This window comes from Rhinolophus sinicus, chromosome 17 (genome assembly GCF_057876585.1).
Source record: "Rhinolophus sinicus isolate RSI-liver-muscle chromosome 17, RSI-T2T, whole genome shotgun sequence".
Taxonomy (NCBI): Eukaryota; Metazoa; Chordata; class Mammalia; order Chiroptera; family Rhinolophidae; genus Rhinolophus; species Rhinolophus sinicus.
In genome coordinates, this window is record NC_142517.1 from 24,990,813 (window position 1) to 25,008,347 (window position 17,535).

A 17,535-nucleotide genomic window follows, 5' to 3' on the forward strand; every position below is an offset into this window, starting at 1 on the left:
TTATGCTAAATGAAATATGGCAGACAGAGAAAGACAAATACCATGATCTCACTTACATGTGGAATCTAAAGAGCAAAATAAACAAACAAACAAAATAGAAATAGACTTATAGAGAAAGAGAACAAACTGATGGTTGCCAAATGGGCGTGGGGTGAGGGGACAGGGTGAAAAAGGTGAAGGGATTAAGAAGTACAAATTGATAGTTACAAAATAGTCACGGGGATGTACAGTAAAGCATAGAGAATATAGTCAATAATATTGCAACAACTATATAGTGCCAGGTAGGTACCGTGTTTCCCTGAAAATAAGACCGGGTCTTATATTAATTTTTGCTCCAAAAGACGCATTAGGACTTATGTTCAGGGGATGCCATCCTGAAAAATCATGCTAAGGCTTATTTTCCTGTTAGGTCTTATTTTCGGGAAAACACAGTAGTAGACTTAATTGGGGGGATCGCCTCATAAATTATATTATGTATCTAACCACTATGCTGTGTGCCTGAAACTAATATAAAATAATATTTAATGTCAACTGTAATTTAAAAATGAAAAAAAAATAAACACTTCCCATGTGCCAGGCACTGTATCTCACACACACACACACACACACACACACACACACACACACACACTCACTCACAGAGCGAGGTTTCTCTCCTTGACCTCTTAACACTCCTTATTATTCTGTTCTCAGTTGGTTCGTCTGTGCAATGAAGGAGCCCGGAAGATGGAAAGGACTGAAATGATGTACACAATTAACTCCCAGCTGGAATTTAAAATTAAGGTATTCTCATACTTTTTCATAAACAGATTTATGACTGTTACTACTTGTTATTGCTTAAATCTTATGTAAATAGAGAGGCAGTTAAGGACAACAAATTGAATAGGAATTAACTTTCCAAAGAAGGGCCATACATTGGTTAGAGAGAGGCTTGCAGGAGTAGCACATGCTCAGGGTGATTCTGCTTTTGCTTATACTGGATAAAGGGACCTTTCTTTGGGCCACAGAGTTAGGTATTCTCTAACTAGCACATCACCTCCCGCCCCAGGAACACACCGAACTTGGAGAAAGGCTAGTTAAAAATCATATCGTTTTAGTATGGAAAGGAGATTTCTTCAGTATTCTCAAAGTGTCCTGGAAAACAGTGCTACCCCATGAGCTGGAGCAGGGTGTTCTTCTAAATCAGATAGGGACCCTCCTTTCCCAGTCTGCAAAAAGTATTGTTAGTGGGTTGTTCCTTTCAAATTTGTTTTGTCCCATAATTCTTGATTGAATATGTGCTGACTGTTCTGCTTAGCTGACACTGGTCAGGGGTACATGACAGGATGATCACAGAAGAAAAGGCCCGTGGCTGGCCCGTGGAGGCCACGCTCAGGCCTTTGTCGGCACACAGCTGAGTTCTTATTGGATGTGAATGCTCCCAATTGTGATTCTATTTCGTTTTATACCATGTAGATTTAATTAAGCAACTTAAAGTGAGTGCTCAGACTTCTTTTTTTGGTATTGGTGCAAAAGTAATTGTGGTTTAAAAGGTTGAAAATAATTGCAAAAGCCGTTATGACTTTCGCACCCACGTAGTAAAAGTGTTCTAATTCATGCAGTGGAATTAGAGTGCTCAGCATTTCATGGCAGGCTGCGTTCAGCAGTCGTGGCCATGTCACGGAATCTGAGGACCACTGATAGAGTACAGCGGCACCCTTTTATTTTATAAAGGAGGAAAACAAAGCCCAGAAAATAATTTGCTGTTAGCAGGGTAGCTTGTAGTGGTGCTAGAATTGTGACTCGGGTCCAGATGTCCTGACTTGCAGATCAGTGTAAACTCTCCCACCGCGGCATCTTGACAGTTTAATTGCAGAAACATCATCCACAATTCTTAAAACAAACAAAGATGGGTACTTGTTAAAAACAACACAGGCACACGCATACACTTAATAGTTCTAATGTTCTCTTCGTACAGAAATTCACAGTAATGTCAAAACCCATCTTTCTCCTGTCTTTCAAAAAGACTCATCCTTCTCTGTAATTTGTTTCTAAATATTTTAGAAAACATATCTGGTAATTCGTATAGTTGAGACATGCCATCCACGGCAAAGGTAAAATTGTCCTTTACTTGTAAAATTTCTCCTGGGAAATGCTGGTGGCTCCTGTATCTACCAAGCAGGGTAATAGGCTTACTGTCATCCCACAGCAAGCACATCACATCACACCATCAGCGTCACTTGGATAAAATCACCAACACATCAAAACTGGACTGTTAACACATCTACCTTTGGCTGATTCAACCACACCCGCCTCATCCTAGCCCCATAACCCCATTAAATCTCACTCATAAATCATGTAACAGCAATGACTTTCTTTTGCCATCAGGGCATTTAATTTGCCTGAAAACGTTTGAGTAGCTTAGAGCTGTGGCATGTTCCAGCCAACATAAGCCTTTGAGACAATTTTATTCAATATAGAGATGTACTGTGTTTCTCCGAAAATAAGACCAGGTCTTTGTTGGCACAGAGTCCCAGAAAGCAGTTTTCTGGCTCTCGGCCTCACGTGGAAAGGTGCTGGGTTGGGTAGTAGATGGCCATCAGCTGTGACTGGTTGGCCATCAGCTGTAACCAGTTAGCCATTAGCCACTGATACAACTGCCGTGGCTACACTAGGGAGTTGGTTGTTGGTTGGTTGGCAGAGAAGTAGATAGCGGATAGCAGCTAGCAAGTGAGGTTGGTTGGCAGAGAAGCAGACGGCAGGTTGCAGATCATGTGGCTCCTGCTTCCTGTGTCTCCAACCCAGCCGCCAGCGAGAATGCAGCGGTATGACTCCCCTATCTATGGCTCGGTTGGTGTTCCTTTTTGGCCTCACCATATCCTGCATTCTTGTGCGGGGAGCAGGAGCAAAATCTCTGCATGACTGTCTTATATTAATTTCAGGGGATGTCTTATTTTTTCATGTACAACAATCCACATTTATTCAAATAATGTCATGTCATCTTCTTCTGGAACATCGTCATAGTGTACTAAATGCATCCATCTGGTTGACGATCTTAACTGGGGCTTATTTTCGGGAAACGTGTCATGCAGGGTGTCATGCGGGGTCTCAGCTCCCGCTCCCCACTTAAGAATGCAGGACATGGTGAGGTCAAAAAGGAACACTCACAGAGCCATAAATAGGGGAGTAATACCACTATATTTTTGCTGGTGGCTGGGCTGGAGACACAGGAAGCAGGAACCACACTATCCGCAACCTGCTGTCCACTTCTCTCTGCCAACCAACCTCATTTGCTAGCTGCAATCCACCGTGCTAACTGCAATCCGCTCTTGCTAGCTCAGCCACCATCTTCTTGCTAGCCCCCATTTGCTGCTAGCATAGCCACAGCAGCTATATTAGTGGCCAATGGCTCACTGGTTACAGCTGACGGCCAACCAATCACAGTTGATGGCCATTTACTACCTGAGCCAGCACATTTCCATGTGAGGCCAAGAGCCTGGAAACTGCTCTCCTGGCTCTGTCCCCACAACATGGTAGCAGGGAGAACTGAGGCCCAGGGAGAGGAGGTGAATTGGCCAACATCACATCTTGTTTGGCATCAAAGTCAAGTCTAAGTTAATGCCTAGTCTGGGGCTTTCTCTTTTTGTTAAAGCAAGCCATCTCCTTAGGTTAAAAGTTACTTATTTTACTCTACACCTACTAAGGTCTCTTTATCTGGACGTTTTTTTACCTCCTCTCCCAAGAGAAAAAGTATATGTGAACTTCAGAAGTTTTGTTTTTTATTCCCTCCTTTATGAAGGTAACCAAATCCCTAAGCACTTTTTCTTTTTAAAGATGATAAATCCTTCCCTAACTGTTTTTTTTCTTTGCTGAAAATCAATTGATTTAAGATATTTTTAAGCTCTATTTTTCTAGAACCCAAAATTAGTTTGTAATTGAAAAATGCTTACCCCAAAGGTCTTTAAAAATAAGTGATTAACATCAACTGAGTTAATCAGTTTTTGGTTATTTTCTTCTTTTGATTCAATGAGTACAATATTTGCAAGCTTCAAGGAAAAAATGTTCTAAGTTTAGATTTATGATGCAATTAATTTGGACCACTTAGAAATGCTAATAAAATCTTAGGATCTTATTTGCATAACACTTTATGGGTAACAATGGACATTTTTATTCGGTTCATTTTAAAGATGAGAAGATGGATGTTCAAAGAAGTTAAGTGATTTGTCCAAGCACATGCATTCTTTCAACAAGTGTAATGAGCACCTTCTTTGTGGAAGGCAGTGGGAAGGCAAAAGCGTGATCCCTGCCCTTGGGAAACGTACAGTCTCCTAGAAGACTACAGAAATACAAAGGAGTCAGTGAAATCTGCAGCCATCACAATAGTTGGAAGACTATTGAGAACACTGAACATGAAATTGGGTGGTCAGTTCTAAGATTGAGGGATAGAGGGCAGAGGAGTCAGGCAGGGCTTCATAGTAGAGGTATGTTTGAGCTGAATCTTGCAAGGTGAGTTAGAAAGGGTCTTCCAGGAGTAAAGAGCAGGAACAAATGCACGGGGCATGGTTTCAGCTGCTGTAGCCCAGGAATTGTATGCATTCGGTGTGGATAGAGTTGTGGTGCGAATCCAAGAGGGCAGAATGGGTGCGGCAGGCAGAAGCTCATGTGGAGGGCTCTGTGTGCCAAGAAGAGTTGCTGAGCAAGATCATTTGGGAGGCACTGAAGCAGGGAAGTGACACGATCAGATGTGCGTTTAGTAAAGATGACTTTAGCAACATGGGAAAGGCCTTTCAAACTTATTCCAAATCCAAAAGTCATTAACAGAAAAATTGATAATTCATCTATATGAAAAATTTTATACATTTGCTGTAGAGGAAAAAATAAGGGGAAAAGTAACTAGCAAACTAGAAAACAAATATTTGCAACTCACATATAGACAAAAGGTTTAATATCCCCAACATATAAACTCAAAATGAGAAGAAAAGATGAGGAAAAAAACTCATTAGAATTTTGCACATTAGAAAACTTCTACCAGAAGAGGGAATACAAATGACTACTAAGCATTTGAAAAGATGCTTTACTTCATGCAGAAGAAAATTGTTAATTGAAATTAAAGTAATGCATTTTCCCTTCTAGATTTATAAACAATTCAAAAGTTTGATAACACATTTTATCAGTGAGATTGTAGGGAAAGGGACTTTTATATGTTGTTTGTGTGAGAGATGGTTAGAACCCCAATAGTGGGCAATTTGGCAATAACTATCAAAATTACAAATGCAAGTTACTATGACCCAGTGATTTTTACTTCTGAGAATTTCTCCTGTAGATATAAATGTATGAAATGACACACACACACACACACACACACACACACACACTCACACACAACACCTGCAGTTACTCATCTGACTCTTTTTTTAATTGCAAAAGATTAGAAATCACCTAAATATCTATTAATAGGAGACTGATTAAACAAATTTTAGAACACCCAAATAATGTAATACTATTCAACTAAAAGAAAAAAAATGAAGGAGAATTTTAGGTACAGATATGGAAAGCTTTCTTCTGTATTATTAAGTGAAAAAAGTAATGTGCAGAGCAGTAGGAAAAAAGAATATAAAATTTGCTTATCAGAAGAAATCTCTGGAAAATGACAGAAGAAACTAATAATGGTTATTACTACCTTGCGGTGGGCAGTAGCCATTGGGTGGGAACTGGGTAGATAACGACCAGGGTGGAAAGGAGATTTTTCACTTAGCCCTTTTTAAATAGTACTTGTTTGTTTGTTTGTGTTTGAATTGTCCTGTACACACTGAATTAAATTTATTACTTAAAAAAGTGTTATGGTAACTATGTGGAGGATGAGTTCGGACCATGTGAGACCGGAGACAGAAAACCGGTTAGGAGACTGGAAGTAGATGTGTAGAGACTGGCAGGAAGCCTGGAGGAGGGCAGTAGTGATGGCGCCACAGGGCTCTAGTCTGGTGGGCTGGGTGGAGAGCTACACCATCCACTTAGATAGGGAATCCTGATATTGAGGAGAAGGTAGTGAGTTCTGTGTGGCTATATTTGGTTTATGGTACTATCATAGCGGTTACCACTATGAAAAGAATGAGTATTTATTATGTGCCATTTTCACACAGTCTCATTTAATTCTCACAGGAATCCATAAAGTATGGTATTAATATTCCCATTTTAGAGTTGAGGAATCTGAAGCTGGAGATATTAAATCATGTGCTCAAAGTCGTACACCAAGAAGTTATTGAACCCTAGATTCAGCCCTGCAGCTGACTCCAGCGTCCACATTCTTAACAAGGACTATAATAATGCTGGTCTTTCTCTGGTTTGAAGAGAGAGAAAAAGTGTGTGTGTGTGTGTGTGTGTGTGTGTGTCCACACGCGTGCATGAGTAAGTATATATGTAATACATTATGTATGTGTGTGTGCATAAACACACTTGCATAAGCTTTTCATTTTTAAATATGTGAGTTTCTGGAAGAGTACCCTGTGTAACACTGGTAATATGAGAGGGGGAGAAAGACTCCACTGGATTGGTACTTCGGAAGCCAGTACAAATTAAAGGCATGGACTCTGGAGCCAGCCTGCCTGAGTTCCATCCGTAGCTCCACCACTTGCCAGCTGTATGGTCTTGGGCATTGCTTACCTTTCATGTCTTCATTTCCTGATCTGTAAATGGGGCTGATAATTGTACTTTCCCTCACGGAGTTATCGTGAAGATTAAATTAACTAATAGATGTAAAGGACCTGATAAACACATACTTAAGTGTCATTGGGATGCTTTGCCAGGTGGTTTCACAGACATGGTGGGTGTGTTGCAGCATGTTAAAGAGTGAACAGGGGTATGAAACAGTGTAAACAGATTTGAGTTCCTTCAAGACGCTTGGTGGGCAGAAAGGAAGGTGAGGAAAACACGAAACTGAGATCAGAGACCAGAGCTTAGTTTGTGTCTTAAATCCAGTGGTTCTTCTCGCTAGACTTCAGCTTTCTCTAAAAGTTGCCTTCGCAAAGTTGGGAGGATTCTTTTTGGTCTTATAATGGAAAGTCTGACCCTATAAATCAGCACGTGGAGAAGTTGAGGATTCCCAGGCTACTCCATGAGCCATGATTTAAGTGTGACTGAGTAGGATAATGGTGTGTTGGTTGGTGGATGGGTTTGCTGCTTGGTGTCTGGGGGCCTTGCAAGCAGAAGTCCAAGATATACAGACAAAATTGAAGGATTCTAAGGTGTTAGCAAGTCTTTGCGCTGTAGAGGACAGTTTGGTAGTTCCTCAAAAAGTTAAACAGAATTGCCATATGACCCAGCAATTTCACTCCCAGGTATATACCTAAAAGAAATGAAAACAGTTGTTTGAATAAAAACTTGCACATGAATGGTTATGGCAGCATTATTCCTTATAGCCCAAAAAGTGGAAACAACCCAAATATCCGTCAACAAAGTTGGTGAAGTGATAAACAAAAGGTGGTATAGCCATATAATGAAATAGTATTCAGCCATGAAAAGGAATGAAGTTCTGATACATGCTATAACACAGGTGAATCTTGAAAATGTTATGTTAAGTGAAAGAAGTCAGACTCAAAAGGTCACATATAATTCCATTTATATCAAGTGTCCAGAATAAGCAAATCCATGGAGTTAGAAAGTGCAATAGTAGTTGTCAGGGCAATAGGGGAAGGCAGAGTGGAGAGTGACTGCTTCCTGCATATGACGATTCTTTTTAGGGTAGTGAAAATGTTCTAGAATTAGTGAGGATCATTGCACAACATTGTGAATGTACTAAAAGCCACTGATACACACACACACACACACACACACACACACACACACACACTTTTAAATGATTAAATGATTATCTCAATTTTTTAAAAAAAAATTTGCTCTTCAGCATCTTTTTCTTGTCTCTCGGGCCCATAAAATTAGTTAAATTTTATGCAGAAGCCAGTTTTCTAGGATGCTAAGTAACCCAAAAAATAATGACGAGTCTTTTCTCCAGAGGAGTTACTATATCAATTCCTTTAAGGATTATGTTTTTGTTCACGAATTTTTTTTTTCTAGTTTTTGTTTCACACCTGGATTCTAGTCTTAGAGTTTTGAATGCTGGGAATTCACTTATGCTTATTTTGGGTTGTTCTGATTCTTTTCTTTTGGTTATTTTCATAGTTTCCTCTTTAAAAAAGAAGACTATTTGAATGAGTTTAATCTTCTAACAATAAATTCTGAATAAAAAGAAAGCGTTGATAACATTGGATTTTTGTTTCCAAAAGAAGCACAGACATATTGAAAGCCACTGTCAATTTTAGACATTCATTAGAAATTGATTTGTACCTAGCGGAGTGTGAGGAGTCCATAAAAATCCATCTGTTTTAAAAACAACAAAAATAGTTTTAAAAACTTTCTGCCCCTGTCCTCTAAACTAAGAACAGCCATCGGGTGGCATGTGCACTGGAACTTAACCATAATGCTGTCCTTGGTTCATCCTGTAGGGTTACATGCAATAGTAAGATAGCATTGTGTTCTCGGTAATTACAGCCCTTTGGCAGGACCCAACCTGACACGCGATTCTTTGTGGTGACCTCTTGTGTGTGCTGGTTGGGTTCTCCAGAAGTATCTAAGCAATCTGTCTGTCTGTTGCTCTTTTAAATCTCAGCCATGCCTGTTGGATAATCGTCTGATTTGAGATTTGGGGGCTGGAATGTCTATGAACTTCCTTAATAGCAAGTTTTGCAAGTTTGAGGTCAGCCATATTCTTTCATCTTCCTTTTTCAACCTTCAGGAAAATAGCATACTCGTATAACTGATGAGCGATCTTCTTATAAATGTCCTTTATAGAGTTACGGAGAAACATGAAATCCTTTCTTAGCCTTATTTCCTCCCTAATACTTTTGATTCCTTTAGCTATTTATAATCATTATTCCCTGAAAAGGAAGACATTTTGTTGCATTATACCACAACAGTTATGTTTTGTGTGACTAAAATTTTGTGCTTATTTTATGGATGTAGTTTTTTTTTTTTTTTTTTTTTTTTCAAATCATATTTTTGGCAGTAGCATTTCTCTGGTAACTTAAAAAAAACAAGGGCTCTCAAGGGCAAGGATTATTTTGTGGTTTTGAGAGTTTTCCAGTTGGAAACTGGAAACTGAATTTTAAAAAAATGTATGTAATTTCTTGTGTACAGCCTTTTCTATGAGATTAAGATGGATTACTTTGGAAAAGCTTCATTTCCCCAGCCAGAAAATGGCATGATGTTTTTCAGGGATGAACTTCCATGAACTTCCATGTAATTGCAGGTGTTCTTCAGAGTATGGCTAAGTAGATAACTAGTAGACAAATCAAAAATTTGCGGGGATTCTCTTTCTTTTTGATAGTCTTTTAGTTCATAAAGTGAGTGCGGACATTTATATTTGTCTCTTGTTAACTACCTTTATCTATGTTTCTCCATATATTTAGATTTTGATTTGTGGTACTTAAAATACCTGCAGTTGATACTGCTAGATTTCATTTTAGCCTTTTCTGTTTTTAGTGACTCCTTACCAATCTTCTTTTTCACTTGAGAGTTTGTGGAAGAATAATGCTTTTTGGTTGTCCCAATAACATTTTCTCATTGATTTTTTATTGTCATATAGGCAAGTGAAGAGGTTTTTTTACGATGGAAAATAAATTGTTCTTTTTCATTTTCTGTTGGGGAATTACTACACTTCTCTAATTATATGTCACTGTTATGTACCTATAAAATAATGATGTATACCATAACATGTGTCATTTGTTTGAATGCAAATTTTATGTTTTACTTGAACTAAATGGACTTTAATTTCACTTTGGGTGCTGAGTTTTTCTCTTTTTGTAGCCTTTCCCTCTAGTCTCCTCTTCCCGGTGGTTGGTAAAGAGAGGAGAGTTGACAGCCTATGTAGAAGACACTGTGCTTTTCTCAAAAAGGACATCCAGACAGCAAGTCTACTTCTTCCTCTTTAACGACGTGCTTATCATCACCAAGAAAAAGAGGTAAGCCTTTATGCGGTGTTGCTGGCTGTACATCCTCTGTACACTCTGTAACTTAAATGCCTCAGAGACGTGATCATCCTTTAAAAGCCTGAGATGTTAGATGTATAGTTTCTACACATGGAATCATAGTAGTACCTGTGCTTCATTTTCTTTAAGTTACCTGTAAAATAAAGACTCAAATCATTATCAGCACCGTCATTCTAGCCAGCCTGTATATATGGAGTTTTACAGTGTGCCAGCCACTTTTCTAAGCATTTTTACACTTTCATATCACCAAGTTTTCATGACATTCCTCGCAAGATAACACTTATTCCCAATCAGCATTTTTCAAAGTTCTTCTCCATAGAGCTTTTGTATAAAACAGATAAAAGTTGCTTTAGTTGAGAACAAGCTGTGGCACAAGCCTAGTGCTCCTTGTAACTTAATTTAAAATCCACTGCTCTTAATGATTATTAGTCTAAAATACTTCCCAGTGACTGGGAAGATGTTAGCAATATTCCAATACACCCTTCTTAAGGAAATGAAGTAAATTAGTTGGGTGGCAGAGAGTTTATTCCTCTTATTTCAGTCTTCTGGTTGTGTATTCATGTCCAGCTCTAGGGAGACATCCAGGAGGAATACTATACAAGCCTTTTCTTTACAATATTTTTTTTCTAGTTGTTCTCTCTCTCTCTCTCTCTCTCTCTCTCTCTCTCTCTCTCTCTCTCTCTCTCTCTCTCTCTCATATCAGATCTGCCTTTCTCTAGGGAACATTATTAACTGTACTCAATATATGTAGGATTGTAAAATATTTTCCTGCTGCTCCTTTATAAATATTCCATCTTTCCTAGAATATGAACTCAGATGAAAAAAAAAAGTAAATCGGTGGTGTGTTATTCCCACATATGAAGGCAAGACTGCTGGGCTGAACTGCTGGTACATAATAGCAGTGAGGCTAGTCCCTGGGGTACAATTTAGACAAGGTGAAGAGAATCATGGAAACAGGCTTCTATGAATATGTGAAATAAATTTCCAAACTTATGAAGTATTTATTTAAATTCTGTTAGGTTGGTGCAAAAATAATTTCAGTTTAACAAGTTTAAAAAAATGCAAAAACCGCAATTACTTTTGCACCAACCTAATACTTCTGAGTTGTTGACATTTTAGCTAGAAAATTCAGACTAATTTGAAATAGAGGTGGAGCTTTTTCATTTTGCTCCTTTTAGTCAGGCTGTATTATGATTTCAGCTGCTTGGCTGCCTAGCTTAAATGAAAATTTTGTATGGTTTTCCCTGAAAAGCCATAATACAACTATGATAAATCCATAAAGATGCTGATGATTATTTTTCATACTTAGGAAAATAGTGTTTCCCTAACTTTAAGAAGAAATTATTTCTCTTACCAAGGGACTGTTTAACTAGTTCTAGTACCTAAGTAAATTTTATAAATAAAGATTAGAGAGGCATTATAATTTTTGTATTTTTATGTTTTGTTGGTTTCCTATGAGATACCATGTTTCTTTGGCTTTCTTTGAGATGTTTTGTTTTTAGGGCGGAGTAATTATATATGACTCTTCAAAAGCCAGAGCCCTTGACTTTTAACATCTTCCAGCTGTTGAAATATTTGTTGTCTCAATGGACCAAAAACTTTACCTAAACGTTTGATTTTCATGATAAAATACACCAAAACAATTTTAGATATAAATATAGTATTGATTATGATGTCCTCAGTGACTTAATGAAGCCATTAAGGATATTTAAACCAGTGTAGTACAACTTTTATCCCTGAGCTTGCATAGAGCTACCCAATAAATACTTTTGACTTTTGAAAGTTAGTGTTAAGCTGTGTGCTATTCTACTTAGCAGCGTGCTTTGCCCCCTGAGGCGATCTTGCCACTACATTTAATGTTGCTTTCCTAGCAGCCCACATTTATTTACTCAAGTATGTTTGAACTTGTATTATAAGAAAAGGAAGAGCAAAATACACAGCTCCAATGGAGAGGGCAACCTGAGCACCTAACTCTGCCTTTACCAACACTGGAATTTTCTTTCCCTTACAATTAGCTCATCATATTTCTAAGGTACTCTTGACTCGGAGCGGAGGCTCAACTTATTTATGACCTGAATATGTGGTGAGGGTGGCAAGCAGAGCACAGAGGCTTGATAAACAGGCTTGGTTAAAAATGTACAGTATGCACAGCCGTATTTACTCTGGAGCTTCAAGGAGGCAACTGCAAATGCTTCGCATGCCAGAGGCAGCAGCGAAGGAGATACAACAGCTTTGAACACGGCAGTAATTTAGGCTTGGTGACCAGGTACAGATAAAGGATAATTACCTGTGCCAGCTCTGTAGGACTGATCCAACCACTCACTGCCTAATTGTAATTCCAGGGTTCAGTCAAGGAGCTTAGCTGCTGGGTCTCCAGTGGTTTGCAGCTTTAGGGAGGCTCCCCAGCCGGCTACCGGGAGAGACAGCTTGGGAGAAGACGTGCTCTTCCTCCTCTGCCCCAGCCTGGCAGATGGTTTATGCTGAGCACGGCCCACACATGGCTGGGGTGTGAGGCCACCTCAGCTTGCCGTGAGCCATTCCTGCTGGTGCTTGCAGAGCGGTTAGTGACCACAGGGCTGTCTTCTAGGACAGGAATTTTCACTTTTTTTAGAATTTCAAAAGGAAGTTTTAAAGTTTCCGTTAGCTCTGGGCCGTGTGTGAGTCACTGTATTAATTTAATAATCTCTCTTCGACCACATTTCAAAAGGATATATGATCAGTGTGACTATTTTGGATGAGAAAGTGAATTCTTTGGTAGCTGATGCTTTGACTGCAGACGACCTGGGTACTCCTAGAGCGGAGTTTGCAATTTGGCACTATTGAGGCCTAACAGCTTTTTGTTGTGGGGCTGCCCTGGGCTTTGTAGGATGTTTTTAGCAGCAACCTGATCTCTGCCCACTATTTGTTAATGGAACTTTCCTCCCAGTTGTGACAACCAAAAATGTCTCTAGACAGTGTCATATATCCCTGGGGGACCAAATTGCCTCTAGTCAAGAACCACTGTACTAGAGTGATGGCAAACTGCCAACCAGCATTGCCTTCGGAGTCAAAAGGTATGCAAGCTTATCAGACCTGACACAGCAATAACAGTAATATTGTAATAAACAGGAATAGATTGCCATGTTGTACTCATAGATTAATGACTAACTTATTATAATATGCACTCTTTGCCTAGTAATAACTTACTTATAATTATCCATTAAAGAGTGCAGACTATACCCCATGTACAGCCTTAGGGATTAAGCACTATTATCCCCAGTTTTGAAATGTGAAAACTGAATCCAAGACCTAAATAGGTTCAAAATCCCAAAAGACGTGTAAGGTAGTTCACTGTCTTATTATTCTCATTCAGTGCCTTATATCTGGCTTAGGTCTTCCTTCCCAATTTCTTCTGCAGCTGAAAATAATTTTTTCTCCCTGTATTAGTTTCTTACAGTTGCTGTAGCAAAGTGCTTAAAACAATAAGAATTTATTGTCTCACAGTTCTGGAGGCAGATGTCTGAAATCAAGGTTTTGGCAGGGCCACGTTCCCTCTGAAGGCTCTAGGAGAGAACCCACCTTGCCTTTTCCAGCTCCTACTTGCTTCTGGGAGTCCTTTGCTTGTAGCAGTGTAACTCCAACCTCTAACTCTGTCTTCATATGGCTTTTTCTCTCCCCTGTCTCTGTGTTCCTTGAAATCCCCCTCTCCTTATACGGACACTAGTTACTGGATTTAGGGCCCATTTTATTCCTAACTTGATTACATCTGCAAAGACCTTATTTCCAAATGAGGTCACGTGTACATGTACCAGGGGTTAGGGCTTCAGTGTATTTTTTTGGAGGTCACAGTTCAACCCAATACACTCCCCCAGCCCTTCACCACTACCTCCCTTAAATGCACCGTAATGTTTTAAGCTAGTTCCAGAACATACTTTTATTGTTTTTCAACATCGATTGATGCTATTTTTCATAATTTTGGAATGTCATCATGGTCATGTGACTTGAACAGCTCTATGTGGAGGTCTCGTAGCTTACCTTCATTGCAGTTTTCACCTTCAAACCTGTTCCTCTCCAGAGTCTGTTCCCTCCTCTGTAAAAAGGCACTCTGTCTACCTGGCTGCTCCACAATAAACCTGAAAGACCACTTTGACTCCCAGTTCTTCACTGCGCTTCCCTATCCAGCCAGTCACCAGTCTTGTAAGCAGCCCATGAAGTTGCCTCTCTCTTCTCACATCGCCGCTGCTCTTGTACCAGCCACCTTGCATTTGCCGTAAGACCCAGCTACCTGGAGTCATGCCAGCATTCTTCCCTCCATTTCACATCGCACAGCCAGAGTGTGCTTTTGAAAAGACAGATCTGCTCAGTTCATCCCTTGCAAACTGCCCTTCCACCCAGTACTTAGCATAAAATCTCCCTGAACCACCTTTCTAGCCACCAGGACCTGGCACATGCTTCTTTCTCTGCCTAAATACTTGCCCTCTCCCACTAATTCCACTCTATCCCAGACCTTTTCTGGGCCAAGTCCCTTTCATTGTTTAGGTTGTGATTAATTTTCACACCTGGATAAGGGGCAGTTCTTATCCAGTCCTCTGGAGTGGATTTATTTCTGCTTCTTTGTGGGCCCATAAAACTCTGTACTTACTGTGCCATAACATTTGTGTTACTACCGTGTTTCCCCCAAAATAAGACGTAGCCAGACAATCAGCTCTAATGCGTCTTTTGGAGCAAAAATTAATAGAAGACCTGGTCTTATTTTACTATAATATAAGACCCGGTATAATATAATATAATAAATATAATATAATATAATATAATATAATATAATATAATATAATATAATATAATATATAATACTGGGTATAATATAATATAATATAAGACCAGGTCTTATATTAATTTTTGCTCCAAAAGACACATTAGAGCTTATAGTCCAGCTAGGTCTTATTTTTGGGGAAACAGGGTACGCATTCACGTCTGTTTGAATCCTCAGTGTATAGCCCAGTGCCTGGCCCATAATGATCATTTATTAATATCTGTTGAATGTCAGCCAATTGTGCAGATGACTAAATATAAACAATTTCATTAAATGCATTACTCAGTGGGCAGCCTCCCATTTTACCCCCAACCTAAAATTTCTTTGAATTCTCCTTTATGTTTAAAAGATACGTGATATTTGAATTCTGTTCCATTACATATTCATTTTTAAGTAAACATATTTAATTAATTTGGCAAAAACTCTCTGGAGCTCATCATTGGTTTATCATGTGGCTTATGTCCTCTGGAGTTTTACCTGTAGAATACGGCTAGATCATTATTAGGACTATGCTCTATCGAGGAAGAAGTGTTCTTGGCTTGCTTTCATTTTGTGCTATTGTGTCAACTAATGTTTTGAGCTGCAAGTCAAAGTATACTCATACGAAAGGGTTTAAGCAATAAAAATGTTGAACTACCTCACACACACACACACACACACACACACACACAAAATAAGAAGTCTGTAAGTTTGGGGAATGCTCCATACTCTGCGTATTTATCTTTGGGAGATTCACTATTGGATCACTTAGAAAGCTTTTGGCTATATAGAATAGAATTCCCAAATAACTATGGCTCAAACACTAAAGGCATTTATCTCTCTCCAAACATGAAGACTGAGCATGGGGGCAGTCAGGGTCCAGTGGTCCCCAGAAATCCAGCCCCTTTCTATCCTTCAGCCGTGCTGTGCTCTTTAAAAGACAGATGTACTTTTTGTGCCCTGTGCCTATAGCTTCATGGTTGCAGAAGGTCCTGAAGATCCAGGCATCATCATTTCATTCAAAGACACAGAAGGGAGGCAAGGGTGAGAAGCCGAGGCTGACCAAAGGGACTCTTTCCTCAAGTGGCTTTTCTGTTTTTATCAGCAGAGGAAAACCTTTCCCAGAAAACTTCTTATATCTCATGGGTCAGTCTTGGGTCACAAGACTTGTCATTCTGAGGGGGGCTGGGAAAGCCTGCATATGACAAAGGGGAACAGGGGAGCCGTGATTGTTTGGGTTCAGCCATGATGCATCCCTTGGGGCTAGGCACACTGGGGCGTGATGGGCAAGAAGCAGGGGAGGCTCGCAGCAGATTAGCTAAGAGACATTTCCAACCACAACTAGGAAATCCTCTTTCCCACAGAACACCACTGAACACATGAGGAGTTTGGGAAACAGGAAGAGCTCTTTAAAAGTACTAGCACCTTGCCTTCAGGATTAATATGTGTGTGGGGCAGGGGTGAGGGGGCAGGAGATGCAGAGGCATCAGTTTCAAAGGAGACGGAAGTGTTTGGAGATTTAGAATCCACTTTCTTTTGTCTGGTGTTCGTCATCCAGCTGTGGTGCACTGACTATGTTCTCGGCAGTGCCTTTTTGCTTCCACCAGGCAAGGTGTGTCCGTCAGCACATGTAAAACACACAGTTAGACGGGCCTTGTTTGGGTGTTGGGTACAATACCAAAAGAATGCTGAAATCTAGTCTAGTCTTGTTATCTATAACAGTAAATATAATCACGTTCCGATTTGTTTTCTTTTCCTGAGTTCTCTACCCACAAATGGTCTAGCCATGGTGTTTTCCAGTATGCCCTGTAGTTACATAAGTAGTAATAGTAATAACAGTGGTAATCTATATTATCAAGCGTGTACAGTATGCCATTCACTGACCTCAGAGAGTATGTGGAATATATCGTTGAGTTATCACAGCAGCTTTGCAATATTTCCATTTTACAGATGAGGAAACTGAGACAGAGAGAGAGGTCAAGTCTGTTTTTTAAGGTCTCAGCAAAGCTAGGATTCTAATGTGTCTCTGACTTCAGAGCCGTCTCTCTAAACAATTTATTTTATGTCCGTTATTCTTGACTTCATCTGTTGAGAATATTTTCACCTTTCCCCATCCTGTAATCTCACTGGGAACAATAGCCTAGAAACTTGCACCTTTTTTGTTTGTTTTGATCAACACCTTTTCCAAAGCAAGTTTTGGTTCAATGTGTTTGTAGGTGTACTGGTTGTAGAAGAAAACTAGAACCAGCACCAAATTGCATTTGTGAGCTTTCCTCTACCTTTAGCTAATCTAGCATCAGAGTGTAAAGAAAAGATTCCTTTTCATAACATTTCCTTCCTGTAGACATTCAACACAGTAGATTTCCACTTCCTGATTCCTGTTCCATAAATATTGTGTATATTGACATAACTTGAACTTTGTGACACGTGACAAATCCTCAGGGTTTAAAAAAAAAAAGATTTTCTGGAACAGAATACTACCAGATCATTATCATAAGTTCAGTGATATAAGTTACAACTTGCGTTTTCCCCACTAGTTTGAATGCCCAGGTTTAAAGCTGTGCATGCTCCCTGGAAAGGGTCATGACCTGGTTTGGCCCCACTTTGAGGTTTTCCACTTGGAAGCCTTTCCCATTATAGAAAGATGAAGTCGCCTGACATTGTCTCTCTTCCTCTGAAGAATAAGCCCCTTCCTCGGGAAATTAAGAGTCTCTTGGATAAACGAAAGGCAATAAGACTCTCTGA

At 39.6% G+C, this 17,535-nt stretch overlaps 1 protein-coding gene across 1 annotated transcript in view; it reads left to right on the forward strand.

Moving 5' to 3' along the window:
* The window catches only part of ARHGEF26 (Rho guanine nucleotide exchange factor 26), a 117,451-nt gene that overhangs the window by 75,468 nt on the left and 24,448 nt on the right, over positions 1–17,535 (forward strand). Inside the window, exons 10-11 of the mRNA XM_019731993.3 lie at positions 694–783; positions 9,838–9,992. Coding sequence (XP_019587552.3) covers positions 694–783; positions 9,838–9,992 — 245 coding nt within the window. The remainder of the gene's footprint in view (positions 1–693; positions 784–9,837; positions 9,993–17,535) is intronic.